At 46.0% G+C, this 25,418-nt stretch overlaps 1 protein-coding gene across 2 annotated transcripts in view; it reads right to left on the reverse strand.

Annotated features, from left to right (window-relative positions):
- Window positions 1-25,418, reverse strand: part of LOC147683684 (G2/mitotic-specific cyclin-B3-like) — a 332,394-nt gene that overhangs the window by 215,669 nt on the left and 91,307 nt on the right. For both annotated transcript variants that reach the window (XM_086944888.1, XM_086944887.1), the window contains exon 6: window positions 14,316-14,408. In XM_086944888.1, the coding sequence (XP_086801014.1) occupies window positions 14,316-14,408 (93 nt within the window). The remainder of the gene's footprint in view (window positions 1-14,315; window positions 14,409-25,418) is intronic.

The following is a 25,418-nucleotide window of genomic DNA, read 5'->3' on the forward strand; positions in this document are numbered from 1 at the left end:
GAAGAGCAGTAACTGCCCGGCGCATACAGAACGTTGTGTTGTTCGACCCAGCTGCTAAATGTTCTGCCTCTGGACACTGGGCTGAGGGCATCCAAGGGGAGGAGGAGAGGCCGTCGTCTCCGGAACTCCTTCACCCCAGCGAGCAAGTATTCTTAAGTGTGGGGTTGGGGTTGAGCACTCTGCTAAGTTGGGGGGGCCGGCAGTTCCAGGTCCGTATAGCAGGGAGGCAGGGAGGGGGGCAGGGGGGAATGGGTTGGGTTAGTTTTCTTGTATTGTTTTGGTTTTTTGACTCAAAGAGATAGGATGTGGCAAATTACCCATGGGAATGGAGCAAGCAGTCCTCTGATGTTGCTATTGCACGCACCTCTCACACCTCAGGCTGGAAACAGTCCACTACGCAGACGTCAGCTATACTGGCATCAGAAGACCCCGCCAGAGTACCATACGGAGGGGTCACCCCGAATCCCTAATGGCTAGTCACTTACAGTCTAACACACATAATGGAAATTCACCGGGAACCCCGGTCGCGCCACTGCATATCATGTCCTGGAATGTCAGGGGACTGGGTGATAAGATCAAGCGTGGACTGGTATTACAGGGTATAAGAAGAGTGGGGCCCACCTTAGTCCTTCTTCAGGAGACACACCTTAAAGGCGCGGCCAAGCAGGCCCTTGACAGGCAGGGATACCACATGGTAGTGCACTCTGACTTTACCTCTGGATCGCGAGGGGTGGGCATCTTGGTGCGTAAATCGCAGTTCATAGTCCAGACAACCAAAGTAGACACGCAGGGCCGCTTCGCGGCCGTACACGGTCAGTGGGAGGGTACTCTGTTAAATATAGTATCAGTCTATGTTCCTCCGGCTCTACATGCAATTGCCCTGCCTGACCTGGGGAAGTTCCTTTTGGAGCTTCCGGAAGGCGACCTGATCATCGGAGGGGACTTTAATGCAGTCATCGACAACATGCAGGATAGGTACCCACACAGAGCGCACCCACCTGGCACCTCACGCTTCGGTGCTTTTCTGGAAGCACAGGGGCTACTCGATATATGGTGCCACATGCACCCAAACGAACGTCAATACACCTACTACTCAGCTACACATAATAGCTTGTCCAGAATTGACTATTTTCTCATCCTAGGCACCGGACGTCTAACGATTCAGGAGGTGCAAGTTAGACCGAGAGGCATCTCAGACCACTCACCGTTGACACTGACCCTGTCTAGTGCTGAAAGGGCTCACAAGCGAGTATACCAGATACACCCGGGATACCTCAGGGTGCCTTCCGTTGGCAAAGATCTCATGAGAGCAACACAAAACTACTTCGCTGAAAACCGGGCGTTGGTAGAATCCCCCTCAATCTTGTGGGAGGCCTACAAGACGGTCCTGAGAGGACAGGCTATATCTAGCATTGCAAGCCACAAACGTAATCACAGGAGGGAATTGGTGGAGCTCGAGCTGGAACTCGGCAGAGCAAATGCGGCCCACATGGCTGACCCATCAGACGACACACTGCACGCTCTCCAGCTACACAAGCGCCTCCATGATGACCATCTAAAACGCGAGACGTTGGCTGACATAGCGGCTACCGCTCACAGGGTATATGACATAGGAGACAAGGCTAGCAAGCTTCTGGCTTGGCTAGATAAAAAAAAGGGAGGCACCAAAAATATCCTACAGATAGCAGATGTACACGGAGTGTTACACACTCACCCCGAGGTAGACATTTTGGCAGATCACTTCCAAGGGGTGTATGCCCCGACGGTGGAAGTCACGGCGGACGTAGCGGTGGTGGCGCTCTGCGACGTACAGACCCCAACGCTATCGGTGGAGGCAGCGGCTGAGCTGGACGCTGACCTGACAACTGAGGAGATCCAGTTGGCTGTAAACGTGATAAAATCAGGCAAAGCACTAGGGCCCAACGGGATACCATTCGAATGGTACAAAAAAATGTCGGAATCCTTGTGTGAACCCTTGTTGGCAATGTATGAGGGAGACCGGTATCTTGCCCCCTGATCAACGGATGGCGACTATAGTAGTGATCCCGAAGCCGGGCAAGCCACCTGGAGAATGCGCGTCGTACAGACCGATATCGCTTCTCCACGCAGAGGCAAAAATACTAGCAAAAGTATTAGCGAATAGATTACTGCCCCATCTGGCACACCTGATCCACCCCGATCAATCGGGCTTCATGCCACACAGAGGCACGGCACTCAACTTACGTAGAGTGCATGGAGCGCTGGCACGTGCCCCGCTTCTAAAGGAACCGGCTGTTATACTGTTCCTAGATGCCAAAATGGCATTTGATATGGTGGAATGGCAATATCTTTTCGCGGTTCTGGCACACATGGGTTTTCGCGCCACATTCATCTCCTGGGTGAAACTGCTCTATACGAGCCCGGCGGCGCGTGTGGTGGCCAACGGGCATATCTCCTGCCTGTGAGATTCCACTGGCGAGAGGAATCAGACAGGGATGCCCACTCTCCCCGCTGCTGTTTGCACTCGTGTTGGAGCCGTTGGCAGTGACAATTAAGAAGACCCCACTGCTGCGGGGGATTGGATGGACCGAGGCATGGGAAGACAGAGTCTCTCTATATGCTGATGATCTGCTGATCTATCTGACAGATCCGGTGAATGGAGTCCCAAACTTGAAGGTGTGCGACACACACGGGCGAGCATCGGGATATACCATAAACTGGACAAAATCGGTCGTATACTGCCTGAACGGCTCCACTCCTCCTCTTCCGGCTGACTGCCCACTGACAGTGGGAACCACCTCCTTTAAATACCTGGGGATTTACATCTTTCAGGATCCCAATGAATTCTTTCTGAAGAATTTGCTACCACCGATTACCAGGCTGCAGAATGATCTAAAACACTGGAAGGCCCTCCCGCTGACGCTGCTGGGTCGAGCAGTGATATTTAAAATGATGGCGCTGCCGCGCTTTCTGTATGTACTTGAAAACACTCCAACATTGCTGCCTCCGAGGTACTTCCAAAGAGTTACCGGGATACTGTCAGATTTGTTATCGGGAGGAGGCCCAGCCCGTATTGCACACGTAAAACTAAATAGAAGCTGGTACGAGGGTGGCATCGCTCTGCCCAATATACAGCTGTATTACTGGGGAGCACAACTTAAGGTTATTAACCAATGGCTACATGCACCGCAGGACGATCCAGCCTATCTCGCGGACAGGATACAACTGGGCACCCACAGCCTACTGGCACCACTATATCACAAGGGTGCAGTGACCAAACTGATAGGCCCCACAAGACACACAGTGTCTTTATGGCACAAGGCACAGCGAAGTTGAAATGGGATGGAGTCATAACGAAGCTCACACCGTTGTAGGACACTAGGGCCTTGGGATTCCTGTGCAACACCAAAGGATTTACCCAATGGGATAATATAGGGATCTCTACAGTAGGAGATTTGTGGTCAAGGGAGGGGGTAGTCCCGTTCACACAACTTCAACTTCACTACAACCTAGGTCCAACGGAAACATAGATCCGTGCAAATTCGGCACGCCCTAATGGCAGCCATCCCAGTTGGTACGGCAGTGCCGGAGGCATCACCGCTTGAGGATCGCCTGCTCACTGATTTCATGCAGGAGGGTGTGACATCCCTTACATATCGTAAAATTATGAACAACTTACCGGATCCATTAGTAAAGCTGCGAGAAAAATGGGTAGACTAGATAGGTGACATGGATGAGTCAGATTAGAATGCTGCATTGGCGTCCCCGCGTGAGGCGGGTATCTCAGCTAGATTCCGTTTGGTACAATTGAAAATACTGCATAGAATATATTACACCAGAACAACACTATTTAAACTCGGTAGGGCATTAAACCCGCTCTGCCTCAGGGGCTGTGGAATGGAGGGTACCTTCCTCCACACACTCTGAGACTGCCCAGTTTTGATCAGGTACTGGCAGCAGGTGATGCGTACCATTTCGCAGACCCTGGGTCTGTCCCTGGTGTCCGACCCACGGGTGTGCCTACTGAATATATGGGGCCCGAATGACTAAACGTTCCACAATAGATTGTGGGTTACGATAGGCGCAATGACAGCCAAGAGAGACATAGCGCAGAGGTGGGGAGCAGCGGAGCCACCAGCCCTGGCACAGTGGTGTAAAAATATGGATACACTTATGGTGACGAAGCGAGCGGTGTATCAACTGAGAGCGAATCCCCGCAAATGGAACAAAGTTTGGATGCAATGGAACACATTTAGGGCCAATCTATGTGAACCCTTAGAGGAGGAAGATATTGACAGCTCCGGGGATGAGATGGAGGATGTTTAGCATTTGCAGTGCCAGATTTCTGGTCTCTTCCGTAAATAGTAGAAGGTAGGGTTATGGATCCCATGAATAGTTTGGAGCCTGGGCCAGGAGGTGGGAATGTGGGGTGGGTGTGGGTATGTAGTTCTTGTCGTGGGATAGGAGCAGCTGAGGAACAGCACACGTCACTTCTGTAACTATCGAGTCAATAGTTTTGTTATGTTATTATAATTACAAAAGCAAGATGATACTTCTTTATACATGTGATACTTACCACACATTTCCGATACATGCTGAAAAATATGCTGCTGGACCGTTGGTTGTCGGCTACATAGATGTGTAAATCCTACCTAAGCTACGTCATATTGATTTTAGCTGGCCCCAGGGTTGTAGGCCTGACAACGTACTTGGTGGAGATGTCAATTTCCTCTTGCAATAAAAAAATAAAAATAAAATAAACAAGAAAATCCCTGCTTAGAGGTTCAAGGCTCCATGTCTCTTGAAACATACACATGTCATACCCATCAATTAAGTTATTCCAATCCGGTAGTAAAAGCTTGTTTTGCAGACCTGCCACATTCCACAAAACAAGTTTGAGATTATTAATATGAACCTTATTGGAAATTGGGACACATGAGGTTTCACCTAAGACCTGGCTGGTGACAGTATTAGAGATTCTCAGTATGTCCAGGGCTGAATTGGAGGACTCTGGGCTCCATGGACTGTCGTAAAGTCGATGAGTTCGGAGAGCAACCACCGTAGGGGGAAGATGAATTATTCAGTTCTCTTGCTCCATCATCGGGTCAATCAACAGCCTCCAGACAGTCAAAACGGTTGTGATTGAAGAAAGTGTCCATATGAAGGGAGGGCATAAGCCATCCCCCCTGAGGTTGTCCCCTCCCGCTCCACTGTACCAATGTCCAACCATCTAACTGTGTGGTAAAATAACCTGGGGGGTAAAAGTAGGTCAATGGGAGAGCGTGAATAGTCTTACCTGCACTAGGGTATCTCCAATTGCAAATATAATCAACAATTCTGGGGTTATTAAAATTGATCAAAATGCAGTCGCCCCTTATATTTTTGGCCAAATGACCAACCCATGGTACCCTCCGAATCATAAGTATTTTGCCAACAAGATGCGGGGGCAGGGGTCTATTCGAATTTAGCCAATGTACAACCCTATTCCAAAGTTTAGTGGGGGTTTCCACCTCATCTTTGGTACCCCAGCTAGGACTACCACAAGTGGACAAACCTCTGGGGGTAAATTTAAGATTTTTTTCCCTATATTAGGTTGAGTAGTAGGGACCTCCCCACCTGTCATGTCTTGTGGTGGATTATGTTTTTGCTTACATGAACTATTTATATTAGCAGATGCTGTGTCCTTAATAAGGGGGGTGTAGCTGAAGGTGCAGGTTAAACCAGATGGGCTGTGTTTGATACTATTATTTCTTTATGGATGACTGGAGCAGCAGCCTTTTTTCTTGCGGGTTTTAACCAATGATTTAGTAACTGTAGAGGGATTATCCCTTATGGTGGGTTCTACAATTCCCTTGATGTCACGCTCAATCCTTTTTAAATGGACCTCGATCTTGCACAGACTATCCTCTAATGGAGCTAAAAGGAGCCTGAGAGCCTCATAGATGACGTTAGACTCAACCTCCGGCACCCCCTCCATTTCCACTTGACTGGGCAAACCGCCTGTTACCTGGCTCACCCTGCACGGCAGGGAAGAATCAGCTAAGCCTGGGACAGGGTTTGCAGCAGGCTGCTCCAGGGTAGGTGGATTTTCTTTCATGACTTTTCGGGCTTTTATTTTCCTCCCACCAATGTTATTTACTAGCCCTTGCTTATTTATTGGAATTGCCCCCAGGTCTCTCCCACACAGTTGCCTAGTATTGTGCACCTTAACTATGTTAGGCACAGAAGGAAACCTTTGGGGGGGATAACAACAATGATTCTGAGGCCGTGGACGGACTACTAAGTGAAGCCTGTGACAAATCGCAGGTGGGGAGCATGTGGGGTGGGGAGTTCTAAAATTGGGGAAGCACTTATACCACTATTAGCATTTAAGTTATCAGGAGTCCGCACAATCGCAATGTGTCCCATTGAAGACCTTCTTGCGATAGCCAATTCCTGAGAGACACGTTGCTCCATTATAGTAATCCCCTCGTCAACAACACAGTGCATCCTCGTTATGAACTGGTCCATGGCTCCCGTGAAATTAGCAGCGTCCGTTCTCCCCTTGACCTCCTTGGGAGGCATTGCAGAATTCCCAATACACTACAACAATGTACATAGGCAAGGTACTCACAGGGGTAAGCTGTGCGGAAGATGACAGGGGGATGGCCCGACTCGGGCTTAAACGGGTTTAAACGGGTTTAAACTGGCTTAAACGGGCTTAAACGGGCTTAAACGGGCTTAAACGGGCTTAAACGGGCCCGCCCTTGGCCCGGGGTTTACCCGGGCGCGACTCGCGGGGTGAGAGGCGTTCGACTCCGGGCGCTCTGCTGGCATCACTCGCGCCACAACCGCCGGGGCACCTGGGAATTGGAATCCCTGCGGCGGCGATGTAACTGGTGCGGCGCGAATGGTAGCAGCCCTAAATGTAGCCTGTTGGGCCGTTCCCCCTCACGGCAGCAAGTAAGTTCACTCCGTCCTCTGTCACTGTATTTATTATTTTAACATCTTGATCCAGACAATCATGAGGAAAGACGGCGTACTAGGATGTGGCAGAAAAATCGCACAATGGGACAACAAAATGAAGGAGAGGTAGGATCAAACACTCGGAATATATATCTTTTGACGCTTTACAGGGTGACCCAGACCTCGTACGTTCCACGAGACAAAGTAACACATGATGATAGGAGGGGAGGATGGGCGACATATGGAGGAAACACACTTCAGGGATTTAACTTATTTCAACAGCCATGGGGTAGTGGCTCGGATGGACCCACACAGAAGTGAAATATTAACATTTTTTGTGGCATTTGCAATAAAGCTTCAAACATTGAGAGAACATATTTGAACCAGTGATGCTGTGGTAGTGCTGAGTGATGCTGTGGTGCTGCTGAGTGATGCTGTGGTGCCCCTGAGTGATGCTGTGGTGGAGCGATAGATAGATAGAGGGCGATAGACGGCGATAGATGGACAGAGTGAGGGCGATAGATAAACAGTGAGGGCGATAGATAAACAGTGAGGGCGATAGATAAACAGTGAGGGCGATAGATAAACAGTGAGGGCGATAGATAGAGTGAGGGCGATAGATAGAGTGAGGGCGATAGATAGAGTGAGGGCGATAGATAGAGTGAGGGCGATAGATCGATAGATTTATAGAGAGTGAGGGCAATAGATAGAGTGAGGGGACTAGATAGAGTGAGGGCGACAGATGTGTGTGTTTGTGCGGTTGTGTGCAGTTGTGTGCAGTTGTGTGGGTGGTTGTATGTGTGGGTGGTTGTATGTGTGGGTGGTTGTATGTGTGGGTGGCTGTATGTGTGGGTGGCTGTATGTGTGAGTGGTTGTATGTGTGAGTGGTTGTATGTGTGAGTGGTTGGATGTGTGAGTGGTTGTATGTGTGAGTGGTTGTATGTGTGTATGGTGGTGGGGTTGTGTAGTGCATCCGTTTTCGCTCCGACTAATTTCTTACAGGGAAATAGTGGCACTCGCAAGTCAATATATGCACTCACAATATTTAATAAATGTTAGTAATATTAAGCGTTTTATATTAATTTAAAATAATGTCACATTTGTAATAAAGGGTTTTCATTTTTAAAAAAATAAGTAATCATTTTTGAAAATCTAAAAGATTTAATTTTTACATTCATTGTCACTTTTTTAACACTAAAAACTATTTTATAGAAATGTAATTTAAAAGTCAAAATCGTGTAATGTATTTATTATCATTTTGTACAGGGTGTTATAGTAAGTTCCTGTCCCCACTATCTTATCTGGGAATGAGTTGGGGCACCAGTGAGTTTCCATGTGTGGAGCTCGACTTACTCCCAAGCCTGAACCGCAACACATTTTACACCAAAACATATGTAGTGGAGACCTCCTACAGGGGTGGGGGAGGCCTCTGTAAGTTAATGAAACGCATTTTGTATTAACACGACAGCACTGCTTTAAGGAATGCGAAATGCAGTTTGTTTATCAGGTCCATGGGATCTCCGGTACATCATATGGATCCTGCTAAACAGACACGCATGTTCACCAGTGACTACAGCCGCTAACACACACATTCTCGCACTAGAGACTCTCAGGCCTTTAGTGCACCAACACGCACACCCAAAAGCGCATGCGCTGCTCTGCGTGTACACTTGCTCTTAGGGGCGGCGGGAGGTTGAGACGAGCTGTGAGACCCTCAGGCAGGAGAAGCATTTGGTCATAAGCGCCCTTCACCCCCCAAGAATGTCAGACACAGAGAGCCCAGACGCATTGAGCAATACTGGAAACACCTTACAGTGAAGAAGCCGCAGTCAATCGCCCACCCCCGAGCTGACGCACAGATTTATTTCTCCAGCCCTCAAAAAGAGGTCACGACTGTTCGCAGGAAGCTGGTTGGCGTGGCAGTGCCTGGGCAGAAACGGAGGCCACAGTCAGGCTTCCCCCGTGATGGGCCTTTTGACTAAAAGTTCCTGGTGTCCAAAGTAGTTCCAAGACGGCTGAATACTGTTCAGATTTAAATGATATCCGCAGAATACTTTTTAAAAATGTACATTTATTAGATGGTGGTTGATCTTGGACTAGCAAATTAAATAAAAGGTGCACAACATAATTTTTTTTATAGAAACAAGCATCCTATTAGCAAATTGCAGATGTCCGGACCATCAGAATAAGTTAATAAAAACTGGGGGCTGGAGGAACGGGAGGGGGAAGAGTTGAGCTTGTGAAGTCCAGTGGGAGGAAGCAATGGAGGTGGAGTAGTTCTAAAAAGAAAAAAAGCCAAGCAGGATGAGGGGTGAAGGAAGCATCAGGCAAGCTGGTTGGAAAGCAACTACCTTTAGGGGGTGGGGACAACATGTGAAGGTGGAAGCAGCACATCGGGGAGAGATCACGAAAAGCCATGCCCCCCCATAGAGTGCTAGATAGCAAAATAAAACATAAAAAATCGTAGTTCCCTGAATATAAGCAGCTGAAGGATACAAGCCACCTAATCAAAAGAAACTATGATCTAAGAGCAGGACAAGAAAAGATTAGGAAAACCACAGAAGGAGATAGCACGAGACTGACAAGAAAGGCACAGCAACGGACTGATCCAAAAGTTACTCTACCTACGCAGTCCACAGCGAACACTTGAGGCAGTCTACTGGCAATGCCTAAAAACAGTGAATATAAGCAGCTGAAGGATGCAAGCCACCTAATCAAAAGAAACTATGATCTAAGAGCAGGACAAGAAAAGAGGAGGAGAAGTAAAGGCTGTGTTTGCGGGGAGAGAGAGTGGAGGTGCTGGTGTGGGAGGAGTGCTGCTACGGCCTGGGGGAAGCTGGCTGGGGAGGGGGAGGAGAAATGAAAGTAAAGGCTGTGTTTGTGGTGAGCGAGAGGGGAGGTGCTGGTGTGGGAGGAGTGCTGCTATGGCCTGGGGGAAGCTGGCTGGGGAGGGGGAGGAGAAATGCAAGTTTATGGCCCAAAAGCGCGTGCCTGTGGCCACGTGAACTTAATGAAAACCGCAGCACAAAGCCCGTGGTTTCACGAGGATTTTGAGCACTTGAATTCTCGCTCCCTCAAAGCGCTTGCGCGCATTGTAGGTCACGAGACCTAAAAAAAAAAACAGCAAAGGTTGTTGAAGAAATTAGTTTAAATTAAAATTACCGGTTTATGACAGGAGATGGCAGTGTTGCTTTGATTTAAACAAAATGGCATTAAATCTTATTTTTTCGTGGTTTAGGGAGTAGTGGTTTAAAATGTAGTTGTTAAGTAATGGTCGTGGTTTAGCCTTTGTTGTTCCGGAAGTCGTGGATCAGGCAGTAGTTGTTAAGTCAAACAATCCTTAAATGGATCTACTGTGTCGCTGCGATCCACTGGCCTTTGCCATTTGTTACAGTTGAGTCTTGTGGAAAGTAAATGGTGTGCGTTTTACTTTAATATAGTGCACTACTTCAGACTGTTCTTTTAAGTACTCTGTATAATTTAGGATCGATCTTGGGCAAGAAACATGTTCATTTTTTTCGGTGTAAACTTTGAAAAGTAAGTCACGCCGTTTGTAAGGATTGAAACTACGTAAATCAATGTTCTGTTTGGAGAGACCTTAGGATCAGGCCCGGTTCTAGAGGGTGGGCCAGGCCCACCCAAACATGAGCCTGGCCCACCCAAACATGATGTGAGCCGTTTTTTTTAACCCCCATCTGTGTTCAGGCTGGCTCTCCTGATCCGATTCAAGAGGCTGCTGCAGCCTCTGCGCAGCCCCGCACAGATTATCGCGGCCCATTGTCACATATAGAATGACAATGGGCCAAAGCCAGCAGTCACAGCATGTGGTGGGAGCTCCGGCCCTTCCCTTAGGGCGCGGAGGTCTTCAAACTGTGGGTCAGTGGGGGCAGTCCCAGGAGGGTGCAAATGCCTCTTTAAGTACTGAAGAATGAAGATGGCCTGGAAGAGCAACTTTTTTTTTGCATTTCTAGGCAGTCTTCATTTAAAGTCAACAGCTTTGCTAAAAACAACACAATATTTGATAAGTATTTTGTTGTATTTTCACGTTCAGCAACTGCACTTAAAATAATGCTCACGCCTACAAGTGAGTAAAGAGGTGTTAAATAAATGCACATTAAACTAATTGATGGGACACACACATCATGAAACTTGGTTAATGTGATACCCGAAGATGTCTGTATGAGAACAGTCACAAAATTGAATCCAGGATGGTGGAGTGCATATTAGTGACGTGTATTTATATAGCTTTGCGGTCCCAGCATGTAACAGAAAGCAATGTGTATATGTAGGGCATTATTCTAGAATTGTAATAAACACTGTATAACATAGGTTGCCACACAATGATTATGTGATCAGGGCCAATGGAATTATGCGGAAGGGGAGCACCGTAGACAAATTATGCAGTATAATGCAGCACATGGTTTACTAGTATAGATTAATTATTTTGAATTTCTTTTACTTGGTAGAACTGTCTGGTTAAAGATTTCACCCTATTAGTACCAATTTAACAGCCAAATACAGAAATAAGCTACTGAAAGTTGGCAAGTTACCCTTTGAAAAGGGCTTCCAATGCGCGCAAACACGTCACCATGTTTTGTAGTAACTTTTGATCCATTTGAGCTTCAATTGTTTTTTAAATCTGCATGTTATACTGCACGTGGTGGATTATGTGACAAATACATAATTATGTGAAAAATGTCACAGATGCAGAATCGCATAATTCCTGCAGCCCTGTATAAGATAAAACAAGTGCTTTAGCAGCAGTAATAGCTAACCAGACTGTACCTATTGCAGACATTTTTATGACCATTAAAAGTACACGTTTTAAAAAACTCAACAACCTTACATTGCCTCTAAAAAAAAAAAATTTTTTGTCATCATGATGCTTCAAGTTATTCCATAAATGAAATCACATTAGACCCCCTCCTTGAACTCACACACAGAGGTACCTCCAGGTACCCATTAACACATCTGGGATGGTTGTTTTTACCAAAGGTTATGGGAAGTCTTTGCAAAATGGGCGCCTTAGTCCCCATACCTCAGCCAACATGGCCTCTGTTTACATGCAGAGGTCCTTTCAGGTGAGTTGAGAGGGTACACGGGAAGAGACCCTGCATTCAGAAGTTTGTGGGTTGAGTGGTGCTGTACGCGGTGGGGATTGAGTGGTGATGTAGGCGTTGGGGGTTGAGTGGTGCTGTAGGAGGTGCACGTTTTCAGCAGGCACACTCCTTCAGCCGTCAGTGCACACTTTCACCAGGCACACACCACTATCCGTCACTGCACGCTATCACCAGACATACACACACCACCAGTTGTCAGTGCACGCTTTCACCGGGCACAAACATCACCACACCTCAGTGCACGCATCCACCAGACACACACACCACCAGCCGACAGTGCACGCTTCCACCAGGCACACTTCCACCAGCCAGCAGTAAGCACTTCCACCAGGTGCACACACCACCAGCCGTCAGTGCACGCTTCCATCAGGCACACACACAACCAGACGTCACTGCACGCTTTCACCAGGCACACACACACTACCAGCCATCAGTGCACAATTTCTACAGGCACACACACCACCAGCCATTAGTGCACACATAATTTGTTAACGCATCCACAATTAACTATTGTAGCAATCGCAGTATGGCGCACTTTACTTTTAAACATATTCATCTAAAGCGCAGCATGCCACCATTGCTACAAAAATACATACACATTTGTTTGGCCTACAATTTATTGACTTTTGTTGCAATTGGTGTTGCAATATTTAGCAATGCCAATAGCTCAAATTTAATTATCCCGAGACCTATTGCATTGTAAATGCTTGTTATCATTATATTGACCATGGATGCAAGTCAACAATAAAAATGTACAGATAACTGATGATTACTGATCCTGCTGGAGAGCAATCCTTTGTTGGTAGTTTTGAAATGCAGATCAACTGTATTTTATGTGGATAGCTCAGTGGGTTACTGTCTTTGTCACAGTGATTCTTGTTTTACTTGCAGCTCCGAAGTTACAATCCTAACATAGAACAGTGACCTATGAACTGTCATCAAAGAGCTGCATACAAACATGAATGGTTTAGTTAGAACTTCACATTTTGTTTGTGTTGAGATAAAGTTAGAACTTCCTCAGTCTTTCATTATTCTAATGTTGCTAAATTTTTATTAGTATAGCCAACCCACCAACCATTAGTGTATGCTTTAAATCCGGAGTTTGTGCTTCTCCAGACCAAACCCTCTTAGAATATATTGCCCACCAGTATGGATGACACGAGTCCTACACTTTCTAATCCTCATTGGCTTATGCGACATTCCCTATAGACTGATTTACCTACTTGCATTATTCATTATCTCTGTATAATGTGTGTGTGATGTGAAGTACTGTGACACCCTACACTGAAATGAGTAGCGCTATACAACAAATGAAATGCAAATGAGAGGGGCTACAGAGGGATGAAGGGCACTGTTGAAGAGTGGTAGTAATGGTATCTACGGATGAAGAGGTCATTGGTGGGGCGCCAAACAAGACTTTCGCATAAGTGCTAAAGCCGGCCCTGTCATGCCCTTTCGGTTTTTGTTTATTTAATTAGCTGTCAGGTCATGAGTGCACAGACTGTTTGGTCGGCCCTCTGGGGCTGCCCAAACTAGTCATGCCCACTCTGTCTTTCTCCATACAGTCTGCATTGGCTGCAATGCAATGCAGCCTGCATAGAGAACATGGCCTCCCGACCAATCACAACACTGCTTGCAGCGTTGTGATTGGCTTTGGGGAGGGAGCCAGGCTGCCTGCATCTTGTTCCTACCAGAGGCAGGAGAGCAGGAGCCGAGAAGACGTGGGTCCCAGCAAACGGAAAGGTAAGCTATATTTTTTAATAATAATTATTAAATTAAACACCACCCCACGTGCCCCCACCCCGCGTGAACCCCCTGCCCCGTCTCCCTTGCCCCGCAAGTCATGCCGGCCGCGAGTGCTGCAGTGGCCCACCCTAATGCACCATTGGCCCACCCAAATAAAAATTCCTGGAGCCGGGCCTGCTTAGGATATGACGTTGCTTTCTCCCAGTATTTATTTTCTTTTACCTTTTTGAACAATGCGTTACAAACGAGCACTAGCAAAGCCATGGGCTTAGCAAGCGCAATACAACGGCAAGACCAATCGGCTTTGACAAAGCTTAATTATCAAGCAAAACACTGAACTTGAAGAATACAACATAAATCGTGCACTTCTCAAAATTACAAAAAAAAATGTTCGCATTACTTTTTCATTCATCAATTCTTTTCACATCCTTTCATATATAATCAATTTGTAAAGCATGCACAGAATAAACAAAAACATTTCTCCTGTTCAAGCAAATGTCGAAGAACAGAGTAATTCAGCAGTACCTCTCTTTGCTTCAAGTTATCAAAAATGGCCTTTGCATACATTGGGACTGCAAATGAGTTCCATTTTTGCTGCTCATCAATGTCTTCAATAATCTAAACAGAGAAAAAAAATATTTATATTATGCTGTGCACGATCATATAAAACATTCCTGGGCTCTCACTTCTTCCTTATACAGCAGGACAGATCCCGGTGCTATAAATTATTCTTTATCGGAGGCATAGTCACTATTTGACGTTGCACATTATAAACAAGTGTGGGAAGCAAAAACATGTTGTTTCAAATAGATCCTCTTAGATGGCGTGCATCCTTGCAAATGAAACAATGAATTGTATTGGCTTCAATATGTTTTTAATAAATCGAAAACTGCAGTTTTTAATACCAAAACAATTATTTTTGGAAATAAAGGACAGCTCAATTTTTCTCAACAATTGACTTTCGGGTCTATAGAACAGGTACCAACTCAGTAACTTGTGCAACAAAGTGGTGACCTCCTTACCGTCCAGAGTTTGGCTTTCTGCGGCGCACATGCATGCTATCTACACCTTGCCATTTCTTGTAGAACTTACTCATGGAACTGTTCTGCTAGTGGCACCCAGCACACACTAGGGGTGGCAGGGTCGAGCAGGACAAGGATGTAAAAAAAAAAAACAAAAGCACCCAGGCTCCGCTGACCAATCACAATGATGCAATGCAGGGTTGATTGATCTGAGCGCAGTGGTTGAGAGCTCATATGAAGACTGGGGCATGTTCTTCACCCAGCCTGTATGGAAAACAAGCAAAGATCGCAGTCATTGCACACTTCGAGTGGGCAAACCACTCCTCCCCTGCTCTGAGAGCAGGGCAACCCGCCTGCTAAGCTGCACGGAAACATAGCATCATAACTGTGTTATTATCATTTTATATTTCCTTTAATTAGACTGCTTAAAAGCAGTGGGGCGTCACTCCTCTGCCTTAGCGGAGGACCCACCAATGTGTTCTGCACAGGAGCAGAAGGGAACTGTCCGTTTCTGTTTAGTGTCTTTTACTCATACATAAACTGTAATGTATCGGAGTTAGTATATGTTTTGCCGACAGTAAACCTAAATAGATCCACAGCAAATCACAACAAGCATTTGCAATGCAATAGGTCTCGCATTAGGAAATTTTGAGCTATTGGTATTGTAAATGGCAATTTTTTTTATTTATATGTTGGTTTTGAAAATAACTAAATTAATAGCTTTGTCATTTACAATGCCAATAATTTTAACTTTCGCAAATGTGACACCTATAGCATTTGTGATGCAATATGTGTTGTATTTACGTGACTTAGATGTATTGCTATTACAAATAACAATGGCTTTTAATTTTTTTAAATAATTAATACTTAAATATAAGTTATTGTAATTTATAATAGCAATAGCTTAAACTTTTGTAAATAACGTTTGTGAAGATTGTGTTCAGTGTATTTTATTGTAACGAAAATCCAAGGACAGAAGTGAAATTTTAACATCTTTCTGTGACATTTGTAATAAAGCTTGAAACATTGAGAGAACATATTTGTACCAGTTGTTGTTGAATGGTTGCACAGATTGATGCTGTGATGGTGTAGTGATGTTGTGGTGGCGACGAGTGATGCTGTGGCGTTCAGTGATGCTGTGGTAGAGCATAGTGATGTTGTGGGCCCCTGAGTGATGCTGTGGTGGTGCTGAGTGGTGCTGTGATGGTGCTGAGTGATGTTGTGATGGTGCTGAGTGATGTTGTGATGGTGCTGAGTGATGCTGTGGTGGTGCTGAGTGATGCTGTGGTGGTGCTGAGTGATGCTGTTGTCGTGCTGTGGTGGTGCTGAGTGATGCTGTGGTGGTGCTGAGTGATGCTGTGGTGGTGCTGAGTGATGCTGTGGTGGTGCTGAGTGATGCTGTGGTGGTGCTGAGTGATGCTGTGGTGGTGCTGAGTGATGCTGTGGTGGTGCTGAGTGATGCTGTGGTGGTGCTGAGTGATGCTGTGGTGGTGCTGAGTGAAAATGTAGTGGTTCTTAGTGATGCTGGGGTAGCGCTGAGTGATAATGTGGTGGTGCTGAGTGACAATGTTTGTACGGAGCAACAATTATAAGGTAGTGAGAGAGACAAGAAAAATACTAGCTATTTACAGTGAAAAGTACAGACCTAGTAGATTAATAAGCAGAGTAAGCAGGAGGTACTGCAGCACATGTCTGTGAGCGACGAGCAGCGGCGTACACCAAGAAATTTTAAATCGCGCTTACAAGTATTTTTTAAACATACTATATAGTGTAAAATTTGACATCTTTGTTATCACCGAAAATAGCCCTTACCTGAGTCACCAGCAATGAACAGTCGCTTTTGTAAAACCAACCTCATCAAAAGGTAAAAAAAGGAAATATTTTGCTTTATTAGTATGCAGGTTTAAAGAGGAACCGGAGTCGAAAATTCCGAAAAGAGTAAACACAAAGTCGGCAATGAAATAGAGTCACTAGCAATGAACTGGCGCTTTTGTAAATCCTACGGTTAGAACAAGACTCAGAGATTGAGTTGTTTTTTTGATGGAGTGGGATGAAGCCAATCCAAAGTCAATGGATAAAATTGGAAGGAAGAGTCATCAGGACCCAGGAGAAGGATCTCAATTAGAAGCAGGGCCTAGGAATAGGACCTCTTTCTTTGGACCACTGAACCAGGGCTAATGAAGCAGTATCCATCTTATAGCTTAGGTGTGGTCTTGTGCAATCTACTAGTTGCCTCCCGTACCAGGGCTTTGTTTCTGGAACCCTCCCTAAAAGCTTCAGAGCCCGAGGCAGATTGACCCAAGACTGGTTAAGAATATGACAAACATGAGGCTGAAGAATGGCTCAAGCGGAATTTATTGGTACTGTTGGGGTACTGAAGAGGATGATTGTTGTGAGAAATAAAATTATTTTTCTGCATATTTTGGGAGGGATCGCTAGTGTCAGAGATGAAGGACTGAGTGTAAGCATACAGCTACTGCAGTGGGTGAGGTAATTTGTGTTTTTTACACCATCCAAACTGCTTTAATTCCAGTATTGCCACTGAGATCGTTCTGTAAGTTGCAATTTTTAATGACCTATTTTTGAGAGTATTGGACAATTTGACCTTCTGTATCATTAAATGAACAATGTGGGCAACGCTGCGTGTGTACCATTTTATATTTGGTCTAGGAGATGCAAAGGTGTGCACTTGGGATGTGGTGAAATTTAAGGCTGGAGATGTTTTGCACAAGAGCATCAGCAATGATGGTATTTTCCTCTTGGCCCACAGTGAGGCGGGCCTCACAGAGTTAGTGTTGGCCTCATTGCCACGTGCACCATGAATGTTGAAAACGAGGACATGGACAGACCATGCGAAGAGCTGCCAGTCCCAGAGGCGTAGATTGGGTATCTTGAATTCTGAGATGTCAGAGCCCTTCCACTTCACTGGTGAACGTATTGACCACTTGAGTAAATCTAAAGGTGCTGTCATATCTTTGTTTGCCTCTTGTGTGTCAGGTCAGGTGACGAGTTTGCTGAGCAGGGACAGCAGAATGAGATCATCTCCTAGGCTGCTAGGGTTAGAGGTAAAAGGTTAATGCGTTTTCGTTGAAGGTTTATAGACTGACTTACAGGTGACAGATTTTACCAGAAGGCGTCATGTAAACTGTGCATCATCTTTCAGCCGAACTGCGTAAGATTATTTTTTTTTCTATATTTTTTAGGATATTCTAGTTAAAAAGTGGTAGCGCTGAGAGTATAGAACCAGATGTGGTTAACCAGGAGTCACTGAGGAGTAAATAGCTAAAGCTGCTATCATAGTTAAGGTTGTGAATCCTTGTGACATGTTGGCAATACCCATACAGTGAAGAGTCCACCTCTGATGAAAAGCCCCGAATTGCATGTGATAAGCGCTGTCAATGGTAGATTCAGCAAACATTGAGCAGAAGCATGCGAGACTGTGGGTCGAACAAATGAGGCTTCTGCTGGGATTGTTGTGCCTACTCCAAGCTTTGTGACCACTTGTGGAAATAGGAGCGCAATTTCCCTCATGGTAAATAGGTCACAACCCTTTTGATTAGGCACTTGTCAGGTTTTCTTGTGCTATCTACTGGTAAAGAGTGAGACGTATGAGCGTATGGGGGAAGGGAGGTGCGCATGGCTGCAGCGAGAATATGCCATGGGCGCATGGGAATGGAGCAGGTGTGATTTGATGGTGAGATGCTTAGTGGGTCAGGCAATGGTGATTTCTGGACTTTTTTGCATGACTGTCCATACCTGGAATTGGAAGCTATGTCTCTTGTTTTGGTTGGTGACTTGATGTTTGTGAAGTGGAGAAGCGCTCCCCTGGGTTTGCAGAGTTTAAGAGAAGGTTTGAAGTGGATGGTGGCCTGCAGAAACACTGCCTCACACGCCTTGTACTACACAGGGTTCAACAAAGTACACAGGGTTCCCCATAATGCTTGGTGATAATAATAAACAAAAGCAGCAACGTCACTGCTACGCCCGGGAACAGTTGTAATTCAAGGCGCGTGAACTCGCGTTCCGTGGCTGCCTTACACGGCGCGAGGTCTCTGTGAGGGTGACAACGTTCAACTGGCACGCGCGGTAAAGCCGCGTGCTCGGGCTTGAGTCAGAGCGGGCGGATGGATGGACTGCTGCTGCTGGTGGATGCCATTGAGAGGCAGCGGCTGGAGGCGGTGCCCAAGCGAAAAGCGGCATAGCCCAGTATCCCCGCACAGTATCACAACCCGCCGCTCGCACCCTAAATGCCAAGGGATAGTCACCGCGGCCTCGAACTGGGCTATACCAGTGCCCCACTTTCAGGGGCTACCGTTCCTAGAGGCTGTGCTCGGAGGGCCTGTAGGAGCATAGGGGCGACAGGCAGCCCGGCAGAGATGCCACACAGCGGGAGCCCAGCCTCCTGAGCAGAGCTCCCACCGGGGGAGGGCGGAGGCAGCCGCGCTCAGTATGTCTTCGTCGCTGGGGGCCCCCTGGTTTAGGGCCCACGCCCGGCCCCCGAGATCCCTGACCTGAGCCACCTGACCAAGGAGGAGCGCAGCAGCATCATGGCAGTCATGGACCGGCAGAAGTAGGAGGAGGAGAAAGAAGAGGCCATGCTCAGGTAAGCGCCACCAGCACCGGTGTGTGTGCGTGTGAACAGGGGAATTCTTGTAGGGAAGATGGAAGCTATCGGAGTGCCTTTTGGGGATGCTTTGGGGCGCCATATCGATGGTCTTATATAGCTGCTGAGCAGGCATCTAGGAAGCTCTACCTCCTGCACTTCTATTCATTCAGGGGAGTGGAGAATAGAGGGTACAGAGTGGACCGAACCACCGCGAGACACTGAGCGAGAGAGCAGCGGCGCGCACACTCGGAGGCAGCCCCCACCGCGTGGGCGGCGCACGCACAGAAAGGAACCCAACACCAGGAGGTGCGGAGCGCACGCACACACGCGGTGCCCAGCGCCGAGGTAGGACATAGGAAAAATCCTATTTCTTGGCTCATTTTCAGGACCAATTAAACTATTGCACTGCTGCACCCTGAGGAAGACAACCAACGCTTGGGACTTGAGCAGGCAGGGCACTTTGCAAGGGCAGATGGGAGGGCACTATTAAGTTCACAGTAGAGCTCTTTGGAAGAGATGAAAAGTTGTCTTAATTCAACGGAAGGGGGTATAGAAGGGAACTTTAGAAGTGAGGTGAGGTAAGGAGGGGAGTATGTGCATGCGTGAGTGTGGCTGCGCGCGTGTTTGAGAGAGGCGAGAGGCGCTGTGTGAATGTGGGACAGGAGATGTGCACGGCGCCGGGCTGGACTTGCGCGTCCACAAACCCGAATCGCTGCGCGTGCCCCGGTTTATCTCCCTTGAGAGGCATCTCGGCAACAATAGGTCTCGAGGGCGAGACCTAAAAACAACATCTGCTCCCTCAACAGCTGAAAATTGACGTCTGCCTCCACAGTATTGCCAAATACAATATTACCCCCTCAATACAAAAAACACACAAATGCCAATTGTTTGGCAAATTACAACTCTTCCTCCCACATTAGGTGAAAACACACAACTGCCACCTACACAGGTGATCAATACAGGCCTGATTTTTACTAGGTGAAAAGTAATTGCCCTGTAATCCCATTTTCTTTAGCATGAAAAACCCCAGAATGCTTCCTCTGCAAGAGTGAAGTCCTAGCTGCCATGAAGCAGGTTGAACATGACTGCCACCTTAGCAAGAAAAACACAGGACGACTTAGATGTTGAGGGATAACAATATAACCGCTGCCTTCGAAAGGAACACACAACTTCCTCATCAGTAAGTGAAAATACCAAATCACCTCCTCAACAGGCTAAAAGGCTTTCAATTTCCTTTTCAGACAAAACACGACTGACTTCTGAAAAGGTGAAATGGGTAACACTCTATAATAACTGCCATGTGAGATCACAATCTGTAATAACTCCCTGGCGAATGGTATTGTTCCCTCCTTTTGTAAAACAACTTTAGTCACCCTCTCTTCAAAAAGGATACTTAAGAACCTAATATCTCTTCCAACTATCCTATTTCCATTCTTCATTTTTGTACTAATATTTTAAATATTTGGATGAATACACAGATCATTTCTTATATTGAGGAAAACAGTGTCCTTAATGCATTTCAGTCCAGTTTCAGACCCTCATTTAGCCCAGAAACAGTGCGAGTGGCTGCAGTCAATGACATCTGTATGATCTTGAAGCAGGGAGCCCTGAGTCTCTACGTGTCCTTGATCTGTCATCAGCCTTTGACAAGATCTCACATGCTGACCTGCTAGAACGATTAAACGTTATTGGTTTGGGGGGACAACGCTCTAAGATGGTTTGAATCCTTTATTGTAAAATTGAACACAGGCTGTTCAGAGGGCTTTATTCCGTGCATATTTTAAAGGTACGCCCTGTGGAATCTCTCAGGGATCTGTTCTCAGTCCAACTCTCTTTAATATATATGTTGCTCCATAAGCGTATCGGATCACCTATTCTGGGTTCTAATTTTATGGCTATGCTGATGGCACGCAGATCTCAGACAAGACAGAGGTGCTGATTTTCGGTAATCCTTAAAATTGGTGCCCCCTGCTGTGGCCCCAGGCATAAGGGGAGTGCCCTAAATTGGCAACTACTACCTGGAAACTTTAATATGTATACCATATAAAAAGCTAATGGCCACTTGTTTTTTTAATCATAAAAAAATTATAGATTCATCCATTCATTCCTCAATACTCCAGCAGCTGTTAACCACATGGCTGCTAGGCGTTTTCCCGTCCTGCGCTGAAGAACCAAAATCACCATTAATCATGACGAGCTGGCCTAGTCATCCGCGCACGGCAGGTAAGCGCCATGACGAGCCCAGCTCGTCATTAGCTTCGAAGGGGTTAATACAAGCCTTGATTCTCAGCAGGTTGGACTATTGCAATGCATTGTATGTTGGTCTCCCTGCCTATCTTATGCGGAGACTGGGGAGGCAGTTTTGAGTTTTACTTGCTGTAGACTAGCAGCATGTATCACCTGCTGAGAAGAAATTAATGCCATTTCACTTCCTGAGCTGGAGGTTATTTCTCTTTTAGTGAAGGCTTAGCGATGTTTTTACTTGCTAAGACAGAAGTCTCCTCTATAGTCTGTTTATGGCTATCCACATGCTGGTACTGGTGGGCATGTCGGTGGGTTTGTCATGCTGGCAAGGCAGATATATGTTCTCTCCTTTTGAGGAGGTAATCATATTCTTTTACTTGTTACTGGGACTGTTGGGTGTTTTCTGCTGCTGAGTAGGCCTTTGTGTTTTTAACCTGATGAGAGCGCATTTATGTACTCTCACCTGCTGAGCAGGCAGTCTTGCTTTTACCTGCTCAGGAGATATTTATGTTTTTTTCCACAAAAGGAAGAATTATTTTCGTTTGCTGAGAAAGTTGTGTGTTTTCTTTACTCTTGTGGGCAGTTGTGTGTTGGACACTTGTGACCACTTTTTCCAAGAGATTTGAAAAAGCCCTCATAAACGCTGCATATCTCGAGAAGCGGTATATCTTATTCTCCGCCCCACGCAAGCGTTGTGGCAACAGTCATTGGGCTTATTCAGTCAGTGTCTTGCCAGCCTCACCCGAGGCGATCTCTGGTTTTATCGTGGCAATATCCAGAGAAAAGCGAGTTACCCCACTGAAGCTGAGTGATAAAATAAAAAAGTGTGCAAATGATTGTAGGCTTTATTCAGTTCACTTGACCACTTATTAAAAAATTATTTGGTATGCTCTGGGGATAGTTAGGAATCCTTAGCATAGGTCAGTTGGACAAAAAAATAACGTCGACATGTTTCTGCTCTATCGGCCCGAGGGTCTAAGAGCTTTCGTCAGGACAAATATACAGGAAAACACAAAGTGAGTAAAAAATGATGTCAACTTTTGACATAAAGGGACTCTATTATTTAATAGTCTTACCCTTGAAGGTTTTCATATACCTAGGAATTTTGAGAGAAAAGATGATAACATGGGGGTAACTAATAGCCATATAACAATTTCATATTAGAAGAGTGGTCTTTAAGACATGCATTGTGTCAATACCAATAGTGCAATTATTAGAAACACACAACAAATGTGACATTAAGGTGAGTTAAGGGGAGGAAACGGCGATATCACAGCAGTGCACAATAGACTTTTTGGTGTGGCTTTGTAACACGATTAGTTTACTTAGAGCGCTTCGATAGCTAGGGGCGATGACAATGCAAAGGCGCTCTTATGCATCTACAGGTTTTTACCTCATGAAGAGGTCTTACCTTAAAGAGAATTCAACCGCATTTCAGCAGGAGGATACAGGCTGCGGAAATATTAGAAACGGTGGTGTGATTAAGCTGTGTGCCGGTAACTAATACACGGCGCTGGAGATGGAGACACTCACCCGCTTTCGAAGCGTCTTCCGCGTCTTGTGCTGGCTCTGCCTCCTGGACGCTGGGAGCACGCTTTCGATGGCGTTTTCACCATGTTCATTCATGGAGAGAGAAAGCGGACAGTAGTTGTATAGAAAAACGGGGCACTTTCAGAGGCATAAAGTGCGGGTTAGATCCCTTTGGGATTACAATAAAAGATTTTTAGGTGATAAGCATAAGTGTTTTCAAATTACCAGAACTAAAAAAGGGTTTTTTTGAAAAATCGGAAAAAATGTCGAACGAGGTGGTTTTATACCTTCAGCTTTACCCTTTTATATTGATGTGTTTCTTCTATGTGTGGGGCTTGCAGTTGGGTTCTTAAGGCTCATATTTTAAAGAACTACTGTTGTACTTATAGATTCAGCGTGCAAAGTGATGCCATGAGATCTCATCGTTCAAACCAAACTTATTGGTTTTAAGACGGTCCACCCAACGTTGTTCTTTCTCATATAGTATTTTTTTCTGCGTTGGGTGTAGTTTCCGATATCTTTTCTATTATCGTCCATCTCAGGTCTTCAATGCTGTGATTTTGTTCAATAAAGTGGGAGCAAAGTTTGGTTGTATTCTTTTTGAGGCGAATGTTACTTTTAGGTTCCCCTATGCGTAGTTTTACCTTCCTGCAAGTCATCCCAATGTATTTTTTATCGCAGGGGCAGGTGACCATATATATCACGTGGGATGTATTGCAGTTACTGTGTTGTCTCTGTGTCCATTTTAGTGTAGGGGACAATTGTAAGGTTTTTGTACTGGTAGTAGATTTGCAGGCCTTTTGATAAACTGTACCTTGTTTCGGGGAACCGATAGGACAGCCATTCCTCTTCCTTCCTATTGATAAACATAGTATAGTAAGGCAGTTGTGTGTTGTCATCTTCTGGCGGAGGCCGAGCACAGCCGTCTAGACGAGGGGTGCCTTTTAAGCATGCCAGAGATGGAATTGGTTCGAGGTGCTGGATAAATTGCTTTGTGGCAGATGCAGAGAGCCTTCAACCAACATCTTTTCTTAACTGGGAGCCAACATTACCAGTTGCACATAGGCACTATCAAATCTCTGCATGCCAAATATCAGTCTGGCAGCTGTGATGCGTGGAAACATACAACTGCCTACAAACCATGTACACATGTATCCATACTGCGAGTACATATAACATACAAATGCCAGGCAGGGGGCAACCATGTGACTGCATCCCCTGCAGGTTTAAACCTATGACTGCACATCTAAAGGTTGCAAAGGACTGCCCGTCAGCAACAAAAAAAAGACAGAATTGTACAGCATAATTTTTAAGATATCCTCATCAATTATCCGCTATTCCTCATTTATTATTTCCTGAATCATCACTCCTCTTCGATCACCCTCATTAGCCATCCGTCCTCCCTCATCGCTCAACCATCATGTGTCAGTGTCATCATTCTAAGCTGAAGATGAATTTAATGCACGGCTGTTCTCTCGGTAAGTTAAAACACACGACTATCAAACCAAGGGGCAAAAACATACGACTGACTGCTCCTTTGGCATCTGGAAACATAACAGCTCCTCTCCTGCTCCCCTCTCTTTGCCCCCTCAGTGTGTAAAACACACCACTGCATACTTTACTACCATAATGTAAACACTCTGCGCTGCGGAACTGGGCAGGGGGCCTACCGCCGGTTCGCTTTCTTCCTCTCCCCCTTAGCCCCCGCTTTCATTTAAATTTTATTTAGTGCATTTTTATAAAGCGTGGACATTACCCGAAGGTGTCAAAGCGCTGTACAGTAGAGCTAGTTATGTTACAAGAGAAAAGTGGTACAAAATAGAAGATTACAAAGACTAAAAATTAAGGGTATACAAACACAAAATCCACCACAGCACGCAGGGGTGAGGAATGCACAGGAAAAAATACAAATTTACAATGAAGAGCGAACTTCCAAGAGGGGCCTGAGAATGAAGGGTACACAAGCACAAATTGCAACACAGCACGCAGGGGTGAGAAATGCACAGAAAAAAATACAAATTTACAATGAAGAGCGAACATACAGAGTGCAACCACTCTCCCCAAAGACCTTTAGATAACAGGGCACAGAAGGAGCCTCCAAAGACCCTCGGAGCAGTTAGATTCACAGGATGGTTGCTCTGGAGCCTCAGAACTAGAAACCACATGAGCTGGGCAGGAGGACCATTGCTCGGCAGAGGGAAATGGCACGGTGCGCTCGGGGTGGCG

The sequence above is a fragment of the Lissotriton vulgaris genome, chromosome 11 (genome assembly GCF_964263255.1).
Source record: "Lissotriton vulgaris chromosome 11, aLisVul1.2, whole genome shotgun sequence".
NCBI classification, from domain to species: domain Eukaryota; kingdom Metazoa; phylum Chordata; class Amphibia; order Caudata; family Salamandridae; genus Lissotriton; species Lissotriton vulgaris.